We start from the raw sequence: 11,169 nt of genomic DNA on the forward strand, positions 1-11,169 counted from the left end.
ATTCTGACAGCATCAGAAATCTTGATTTGTCATTTGTGAATGTTCGCATACTTTGCCAAAAGTCCAATGAATAGCGGCAAATGAAATACACTGCACGGTGGCTAGACAGAGGCTAAAGGCTAGACTGGCCCCGGTGAGCTGGCTGTTGCCGTGCATGCTTGACATTGCCGTCGGTATGTGTTTGTGTGTGTGAATGTTAGGCAATAATTGTAAGGCGCTTCGAGTGGTTAGATCCAAGCATGCTCTAAAAGATGTAGGCCATTTACCATTGACTATTTACCAAGTCCATAGAAAGAACAGCTGGCGTTATTAAACATTCTACTTACCAGACACTGGTATAGTACAATGTCTCCTGTGGATTTACGGTGCATCACTGTAATACAACCCATACGTTTAGAGCTCCTGATGCTCATAGACCCAAAGCCTATATCCTACATCTCGTCAACGGTAGACATCTTCTCCATAGTTATTTAAAAGAAGAAAATAACGAAGGAATAAAACTACAAGTGCCAAATTGTTAATCATGTTTTGCGGCGTTGCTAGTCCTTGATTATCTATTGCTTTTCTATATTCATCAATAAAACAAAGGTCGAAAGGCATCCTAAAGTTCTTTATAGGAAGTCATTCATTTTCCTCTTTATAGCCATACATTTTCCAGTACCGCCGCATTTTCATGTGACATTTGACTAATGGCTCTTTGTCTTCTTAGAGTGACCATTCAGTGTTCCACTAAAGGATGAAAATGAAATTCAAATCATCCCCCTATTTCCCCCTCTGCAGTAATATTCCCCTCATAGAAAGAAGAGAAACTGGAACTAAATTACATTTTTGATTTCTTAAACTTTCTCTTTCTGCCCTCCTCACTCTGACCACCACAAATGGAAGCGGAATATCCTGTGGATCTGATAAAGGCCTTTCAAGACTGACATTATAAGCATAAAAAGACAGGCAATACGGAAAGGGAGATTAGATTGGATTTGGGGTGCATTGTCGAGAGAACAGGAGTTACAGGATTAACAACATTGGATCCTACAGCCCCAACAGGGTATTTAGTGTGAATTATTTTTGGGAGGATTGATAACTGTTTTCAAAGTACTCAGTAGGGATCACTTAGATCATGGAGAATCACTTCTTGACACACCCGGTTGGCACAGTTTGATCATCTCGGATTTATGTTGCTGATGTAATTGCAAAACGTCTGCCAGATGATCATATTTATCTGACACTGGCATGTGTTACTTGGCAAATGTAGAGAAATGACTCAATATACTAGCTACATACCAAGATAGTGATAATGACTTTTCCTTTCAGAATTATGTTAGTTTACGTTATATTAGAATATGCCATTGGACCGCATCATACAGCTAGTCCATTTTAAATGTCTGTTAATTAGTTATAGTCATTTCATTACAAATTTTCATTTTCCATCTGGCAACTTTTCCTATTTCCACTAAGAAGCAATATAAATGCAGTTCATAAGAAGTCTTGCATCCTGTCTCAAACACATACCTGCAAATTTGTCATGAAATCACACAAGCATATGCTAATTCACATGCACACTCAAACACACACAAGCACCCAGACAGAAAGACACACACACACACACACACACACACACACACACACACACACACACACACACACACACACACACACACACACACACACACACACACACACACACACACACACACACACACACACACACTTTCAAATGCACTCTCAAACACACACACAAACCCAAACTTGCACAATTGACACACACACAAACACCTGCATAAGCTAAACTAATATGTGTCAGTTTACTCATACAGTAATAAGGCTGAAGTCAGTCATCAGCTTCATCCGTACAGTGCAAATATAAATACTGCACAATGTGTCCCTGTGAATTTTTCTCCCTTCTCCTCCTCCTTCCTCCTCTTCCTCCTCCTCCTCCTACCTCCTCCACCAGTCTCTCCTCTGATCACTAATTGCAATGCCTGATGGGAACAAATGAAAGTCTCCAACTTTTTCACACACACACACACACACACACACACACACACACACACACACACACACACACACACACACACACACACACACACACACACACACACACACACACACATGCTGACACACAAACTGTAACATTGATGGCATTTGAAAGCCAATTAATGCAGGGACTAGTCAAAGTCACACAGTTGGAACCACATTGCCGTGTGCTGCTGGTACAGGTGCAAGACACACACACACACACACACACACACACACACACACACACACACACACACACACACACACACACACACACACAGACACACACGTACAACCTAGCACGCACACACATGTACATACACACACTGATACAGTTGCAACCACATTGCCATGTGTTGCGGTTCCAGGTGCAAGAAACAACCCCCCTCCCCCACACACACACACACACACACACACACACACACACACACACACACACACACACACACACACACACACACACACACACACACACACACACACACACACACACACACACACACACACACATTTCCACAATTCCTGGATATTTCCTGTGGTTGCTTCTAATTTGACACATATCTGACGCGACAAAAAGAAAGACATTCATTGTCGGAGGTCGGATAATGAGCACCATTGGACCGGAACTGGGTCCACACTGACGAGAACCAGGAACAAAACGTACTGAACCGTCAACACCTTGTTTGATAATTTTCTAATTCTGAATGTAATAGTTAATTCTAAATAAGTTTCAGTCAGAAACCTGCAGTCTTAATGGCCTAGCAGAACAGAGTGTGACTCATAGAAAACCATTGCATTGGCTACACCCTACAAGAAGAAGCTTTTATCCCATCACGTCACAAACACATTAATGGTGGTATGACGATGCTGGCAGAGTGGGGAAATGGTATTATGGCATTAAAATATCATGGAATAATTGATAAAAAAATACACATTGAACGGACTCCCCTCCTGAAAAAAGTCTATCCATATGTTAATGCAACTATGAATAAATAAATGCAATATTTGCATAAATATGCTATGTAGTACACTGTGTTCATACATGGACAAAACAAGAATCTATATTTTGTTCACCACCTGCAGTGTCGTCGAATAACATCTCGACCGGAGTGAAAGCCTTTCCTGTCCGTCGACTATGCTAATGAGAGATTAGGCAAACAAACATAGAGAACTCATTTAGACTTCCACCATTAGCATCTCAACAAGATCCAAGTCAGCCTCGACCCAAACGAGCCAGAGTGCCGACTGCCAATAAAAACCCAAGACAGAGCCGGCGATGTTTGACTAAAAAGGGAAAAGCTGCAGCATAAACCCAAGACGTGCAGAGAAATAAATCAGATGTTTACACGTTTGTTTTCCCACATTTTTTTCCCACTTTATTCGAATACGAATGTGTAAACTGATGATTTATTTCCCGACACGTCTTGAGGGTTACGCGGCATCATAACATCGCACTTTTACTGAACGGGTCTGACGCCGTCAGACGCCGTCCCCCGTAGACACCTTCACCTCCCTCCCCTCCATCCTGACTGTGTTTCCTCCATTAACCGGAACACAGTGTGGGCTCATTGTTCTCCTGCTAACCATGTCCACCCCAGCGACGGCCATTATACCGGACTACACTCTTAAGCCTCTCTTGAACCAATTTCACGGCTGACGTGTTCAGTGTGTGAGCGGCTGCGACAGGCCAATTCCTCCTTGGCAGGACGTAATCGACCCCCTGGGAGGGGGGTCTCAGTGACAACGGGCCCCAGAGCCTCAGTGTCAGAGTGTTACGGGTCAAGTGCAGAATCAAATACACATTACGGAGGAGTGAATCATGCATCGATGCACTTGTAAGGCGTGTATGCATAATATATTCATAGGTGTCCTTGTGCTAGTGTGGGTGTTTGTGTGTGTGTGCGTGTTTGGGTGTTTGTGTATGTGTGCTGCTTAAAACAGAACGGTACACACAAGCCTCCAGAACTTTTTTGAGAAAATAACTTTCCTGTCCGTTAAATGTTTATTTTACCCGCCAAATTGGTAAGATCAAGGATCTGTTGTTAAAACAAGGCAATCATTTTATATTACCGTAACTAATTTGGTCGAATAGCGGATGATTTTTATCCTTAGCGAAGTCAAATACATGTCATTAAGGAGCATTTAGGCATGAATGCCTGCAGGCTGTGGAAAACATGGCTCAAACCCAATATCAAATAAAATGTAAAATAACCTGCTATTAAAACATACTGGCAGGATTTCTTTGCACATCTGTCTTCTATCATTCTATAATATTTGGTCATTCCAGAAGAAGTTCATTCGAATCCGTCAAACTGTCAAATTAAGTTTGAGCAAATGAATGCAAATTGCAATAGACATGCAATGAATGAAAGGATTGTATCAGAAAAAATGAGGAATTATCCAAAAAACTCAGACAATGATGACAATGACAAATGGTTTTACATTTTTAGACGGCCCTGACAGTATTCCAAGGAAATTATTTAATTACTACTGTTGTAATTCATTTATTCATTAAGCTTGATTGCTCCGTGATGCGTGATTTCTTTTTAATTTTCAGATAGTGATAATGTTTCCTATTTGTGACGGTCTTGTTAACCGACAATCCAAGCTAAACTAAGGCAAGCCCTTGACTTGGAGTTATCAGTGTATGTCTTTGTGTGCAAGTAACTAATCATATCAACACACACTCTATAGACACCTGAGTGTATGTTGCCAACTTTGTGGGAGAGAATCCCTTGTTAGTTTCGGCTTAGTTCAGGAGGTAGAGCATTTGTCTTGTAACCGAAAGGTTGTTAGTTCCCCAGCTCCTCCTAGCTGAGTTTTGATGCGTCCCTGAGCAAGACACTTAACCCTAACTGCTCCTGACGAGCTGGCTGTCGCCTTGCATGGTTGACTGCCGTCAGTGTGTCAATGTGTGTATTAGCCGATGTAAGTCGCTTTGGATAAAAGCGTCTGCTGAAAGCCCTTATTGTAATTGTAATTAGCGAATAGAATTGCATCTCAGATTTCCTGTGACTGTTCCTCATGGGATAAACCAATGGATAAATGACAAGAATTAATTGTCGAGGTTCACAGAACATCCGAGGGATCCGGTCATGTTATCTTGCTCGTTGCTTCTTCATAGGTGTGTACTTCACGCTCGACGTCGTAACACATCTTTAGCTCACACGGTTCAGAATATAACTTATTCGCGCATTTCTTGTCGTTTTCTACGTTGTTCAATAATATGTATAAATAGCCCCTATAGACTTTGAGATATCATTATAATTTCATATACCTATAATTATTAAAGGGCATGAAGTTCTACAGGTTGGAATGGTTTCTGGAAGGTTAGATGGGACCCACTGATTCCCCGTTGTCAGAGAGGAAATACACCCACGGCATGACACACACATGAACACAGGCCATAGGTGTAATCTATAGGGGGCCGGGAAGTGGAGGGGGGAGGCTCCCACACACGCACGCACGCACGCACGCACGCACACACACACTCAAACGCACACACACACACACACACACAAACACACACACACACACACACACACACACACACACACACACACACACACACACACACACACACTAAAACCTATTTTCCTTTAAGTTCTTCTATTTATTACTTTCTTTTCTTTCGTAATTCACTATTTGATACTAAGATGCTGGTTCGAAACATTAGTTCAAACCACAGATTTAAGGGGGGTTATGTATTTGTGTTGATAGCGAAAAGTAGTGAGTGTATAAATTGCATGCTAAGCTAATGATGTGTGGTACATTTTGTCATTAAGCCAATTCATCACTAAGTCACTGGTCATTAACCCTAATGACAGCCTTGTGAAAAACAAAAAAACTTGTAGTTTATTCATGGTGGTACATTTGATCTATCTCTTCAGTGGAAAAAAGCAAAGGTCGATTTTCCTTCTATACTTCAGCTGATTTTGAAATGTGTGCAGAACAGTGTGACTTTCTATGATTTTTATGACAAGGTTTTTCTTTGTGTCTGCAACAGATGACTTCATTGTATTCGGGAAAATTCAAGGATTGTATATGCACCTAGTTCCGTCACAGGTAAATATACAGAGGCTTGGAATCTGATTATTCTAGGGAGATGAAAACACACTTGGAGGGAGATGAGACACACACACACACACACACACACACACACAGCTACACCTACTGAATGTGATGACAACAAATCCAAAGAAAATGAGAGTGTGAGGATTTTATTACAGTGGATTAGGCCGGCCGTTATTTTATTGGGTGCCGTATACAAGGACATTGCTATGTGTCCTTGCGGTTTCTACACGCAAGCATTTACATACATCTGTACACACACACACACACACACACACACACACACACACACACACACACACACACACACACACACACACATGCTCGCCTTTCTGTCTATTGCTTGCCATTGGAATTGATGCGATCGAAGAGCCTCCATTATTTTGTGTGCATATCTGTGTGTGTGTGTGTGTGTTGTGTGTGTGTGTGCGTTTGTGTTTGTGTGCTTGATCAAGAAGTTTGTGCTACAATATCTGAATGAATAGCTCCAACCAATGTTCCAGAGACAGCCTTGGTGTGAAACGCCATTAGTGTTCCCTGGCTCTTAGGAAGCCTCAATGCCACTCGAAGATTCATCCCAAGATGACCGTGGGCAGGGAAGACGCGCACACTATCTAAACTGTTTTCTCTTGATGACCACCTAATGGGCTTGGAAGATGTGCTTAGTGGAAATAAGTCAGTCTGAAAACCAATAAATAATACCATGTTCGTCCTCATATTTGAATAAGAAGCGATTTGTATTCAAAATGCCATCCTTCCAATCTGCCGGTTAATCTTTACACCACTGTTTGGTTCCTCTCTGAATGAGGGGATGGAAAAGCTTTCCCTGGTCATGGGCAAAAGCTGATGTACACAAACAAAATAATAGCACTTTGCCCAATTTGTTGTCTCTCCTCTATACCTCTTCTATCATTCATCTCTCTCATTCTCTCTCTCTTTCTCGGTCTGAGTGAGTGGATATGAAATTGTTATATTTGAATGTGCACGTACCTGCAATTTGCTGTGTCATGACAACTTTGACAGCTTCACTGTCAAAGTCAGGGCCAGGTCTTTAAATCTGCATCTTGTAGTCATAGTCGTATGAGGGAGCTACAGATTCTGCCATTATTTTAAGGTTTGGTTTCTGCGTCTGGGTTGGATTTTTGGGTTTGGTTCTAGGGTTTGGGTTATGTTTTATGGTTCAAATTTGGTGCGAGAGTTAGGGTTAATTTCAAGGGTGATTGTTATGTATAGGGAAACATTTTTGTTTGTGTTTGGTCCTGCTTCTAATATGCTTCTGGTCCGGGTTCTGATATGGTTCTGGTCCTGCTTCCAATATGCTTCTGATCCGGGTTCTGATATGGTTCTGGTACTGGTTCCAATATGCTTCTGGTCCGGGTTCTGATATGGTTCTAGTCCTGGTACTAATATGCTTCTGGTCCGGGTTCTGATATGATTCTGGTCCAGGTCCTGATATGGTTCTAGTCCTGGTTCTAATATGGTTCTGGTCCGGGTCCTGATATGGTTATAGTCCATGTTTTGAAATGGCTCTGGTCCAGTTTCTGAAATGGTTCTAATTCTGGTTCTAATATGGTTCCCATTCTGGTTTTGATATGGTCTTGGTCCTCTTAGTCTGGTTCTGATATGGTTCTAGTCCTGGTTATGGGTGTGGATCCTGGTTCTGGTTCTGGTAGGATTAGGGTAAGGGTTTAGGCCCCCAGGGAGCCAGCTCCTGAAAAAGACTGTCACATTCAATATGGCTTATCTTGTTTCGCCTCTTATATAATTCGTAATGAGTGATATTGTCTTCCTCTGCTCCAAGGTGCTAGGCTAGCCTTTATTTCCAAAGATGTTCTCATAAGCCAAAGCCAAAACATATGTTATGTTATTACATTGTACCGTTCCTGAGCTAATGCTATTTTAGGTCTAAACAGAATTGCCACCAGAAGCCTTGTAAAAGATTAGCTATATACTGGTACTTAAATAAATGTGCAAAGCCAGCGCTGAGTTGTAGGCATGAAACACGGCAATTCCTGTTTATTAGCACCAAGTGTTGTCATCTCCCCTCTCGTCAATGTTAATAATAGTAGAGGGAGCAGGGGTAGCCTGCTAATTGTACTATTCTTTAATTTTCTGTAATATAAAGAAATTAAGAAAATAGCTACAAGCATAATTACATGTATCGTGCCCTTTTCAGCTTCTATGACCAACATATTGCCAAATGTTATGTATGATACGCAATGAACACGGCTGTAAACCATCCTGTACGGTTAATTAATACGTTTTATTTGTCTCTTACTGCTAATGGCTGAAAAGCAGCGGCTTTCTCCTTTGTTTAGCTTAACAACATGTTGTAGTTAGAGAACATAAAGGAGAACCTTGTGTGTGTGTGTGTGTGTGTGTGTGTGTGTGTGTGTGTGTGTGTGTGTGTGTGTGTGTGTGTGTGTGTGTGTGTGTGTGTGTGTGTGTGTGTGTGTGTGTGTGTGTGAATAGCAGACTTTGAAAGGAGTAGAATGTCTTCATTCGTTTGTTGCTTTTAAAAGCTTGAGTTGGATGTCAGAGATGTAGGATGACATTGTTATTTCCTCTCTCCCTATCTATCTTTCTATGTCTCTCTACCAGGGTGATGAGGTCCTTACTGTCATCAAGATGAAGGCTCAGTGGCCAGCTTGGCAACCATTAAGTGTGTAAGTATAAGAAGTCACACACACACACACACACACACACACACACACACACACACACACACACACACACACACACACACACACACACACACACACACACACACACACACAAACCACTTGAGTGTGGGCTTTACAAGGTATGGCTCCAAATGCTCTCATTCTAGAAAAATAAAAATATATAACTCTACAACAACATCCTTCGACCTGTTTATCTGGACCCAGCTGGAATGGGAAATAGAAATATACCATACCCATGCTATAGTTGGTACTCTGAAGGACTTACACTCACAAGACTTATGTGTGCAACTATTATTTTTTACATGAAGAAACTAAAACATGAATCCAGATGGACTGGGCTCAGAATAGATAGCAAATGGTTGACAGTAGGAGCTATTTAAAACCTTTTCATTTAACAACATGACAACAGAGTGATTTACGCATTCAAGTCTGAGATGGTGTAAAAACAAAATTACACATCTATTTAAGGAAGTCTAGCAGCCCTTTTGAACCCTCATTAAAAACACATTTCTGGATTGTTGATTGATTGAATTGATTGTGATTCTTTATTGGCAATTATCAAAGGGATCAAACACAATAAAGGACAAGAGCGTATTAACATTGTGGTCCTCTGGATCAAATGGCCTTAAGAGAATAGGTTGAAAACAAAAGCCAGAAGATGGGCAGTCTGACCAGGCAGAGGCTGATACCTTCAGGGCAGAGTCAGAGATGTGACAACCTCTATCACACACATCACAAGAGGTCTTCCCCAGCAATGACCCTCCAGAGAGCTGTTACACCGAAGACTTAACTACAGAAGGAAGGGAAAAAAGTGGAAAGATACTTTGAGCATAGCAGGAAAACAGTTCTTCTGTGCCTGTAAGACTCAGCAGGCCAGCTTGTCAGAGAGAGTGAAAGTGGGTGAGAGTGTGTGTGAAAGAGCGACAGAGGGATAGAAAGACCAACCGACAGACAGACAGAGGAAAAATAGACAGAGATATACAGCGAAAGAGTCACACAGAGAGAGAAATGCAGAGAGACGGGGAGAGGAAGGTAGAGAGACAGAGACGGAGACAGCGAGACCGACAGACAGCGAAATACGGAGAGACATAGAGCAACGGAGAGAGACAGAGAAATCGACAGATAGCAACAGAGAGAGAGAGACAGAGAGACAGACGGTTGAGGAACTTGTTGGTGTTATCTTCCAAAGATGCTGGTTTGACACGCGGCAGAATGGAGGAAATATCTCCCTGCAACTCATTTACATATAGGCTATTTGCCAGATGAGGGCGACATGCGTCAACGATAAACGTTCTTGTTTTTTTCAATTCGCTCTTGGAATCACGCCAACACACAGAATTGTGGGATCTTTCCACGCATGGCCCTAATGAAGACCTGACTCCCAATCTCTCCTCGAACCGTGTGTCAGCCTGCCTATCTGCCCTCTGGTTTGTCTTCCTCGGCTCATATGCTTTCTGTTGTGTGGCCCTGTGTCATCCTGGGTGCTGGCTCCTTATGTCACCTATAATGACTGAGGCATCACATCCCCACCTCACACACGGTCCAATCCATGCACACACACCCACAAACGCACACATAAACACAGCCAAACGCACATACATACACACAATCACGCTCCACATCCACAATGCTACAGACACACACACACACTCTCACACACCATATACGTAGATCCAAACCTTTCACATACAGCTCCACACACACACACACACGCACACTCACACAGAGAAACACACACGCACACACACACAGACACACACACACACACACACACAAACACACACACAGTCACATGCACACATAACCTCGTTTGCCCCCACGTCTACCGGCTTCCCAATGTTGGGCTGGGTATAGCAAGACGAGTGTGTTGTGCTTTCCTTTGGTATCCCTGTTTGATTAGCAACATCAATCCCGCCCAACAACTTAGCTAGACGATGAGGTGCTTGTCAGCAGCATGACATAAGGGCTTTTTGATGACAAGTGCGCTGCTATTAATAAGCTGCCTGCTTTACGGGCCTGCTGTCTGCCGATTGGCTGCTTTCGGAGTACTTTTGTTTCATTATGTCGGAGCGTGTGCGTGGGCATCTGTGTGCGTCTGTGTGTAGGGGTGTTTGTGCGTGCATGTGTGTGTGTAGGGCTGTTCATGTGTGTATGTGTGTGCGTGTGTGTGTTGTGGGGCTCTAGGCGTGTGATATTTTTGGGGAGCTGCGCCATAAAACGATGAGCCAAAACACAGAGGGGCTATGGTTCAATGTCAGAGCGGATGTCATCGAGTCTACTCCCGTACGCACAATAAAACGCTCTATAAAAACACTTTTAATGACCATTTATAATGGAGCATATAATATAAAATATGAAAAGAAACCGAATATAACTTCAGACTTTTCGATTGCCAAAA

At 42.4% G+C, this 11,169-nt stretch overlaps 1 protein-coding gene across 1 annotated transcript in view; it reads left to right on the forward strand.

Annotated features, from left to right (window-relative positions):
• Window positions 1-11,169, forward strand: part of spon1a (spondin 1a) — a 48,807-nt gene that overhangs the window by 25,307 nt on the left and 12,331 nt on the right. The window contains exon 7 of the mRNA XM_056607810.1: window positions 8,689-8,753. Coding sequence (XP_056463785.1) covers window positions 8,689-8,753 — 65 coding nt within the window. The remainder of the gene's footprint in view (window positions 1-8,688; window positions 8,754-11,169) is intronic.

This window comes from Gadus chalcogrammus, chromosome 14 (assembly GCF_026213295.1).
Source record: "Gadus chalcogrammus isolate NIFS_2021 chromosome 14, NIFS_Gcha_1.0, whole genome shotgun sequence".
Lineage (NCBI taxonomy): Eukaryota > Metazoa > Chordata > Actinopteri > Gadiformes > Gadidae > Gadus > Gadus chalcogrammus.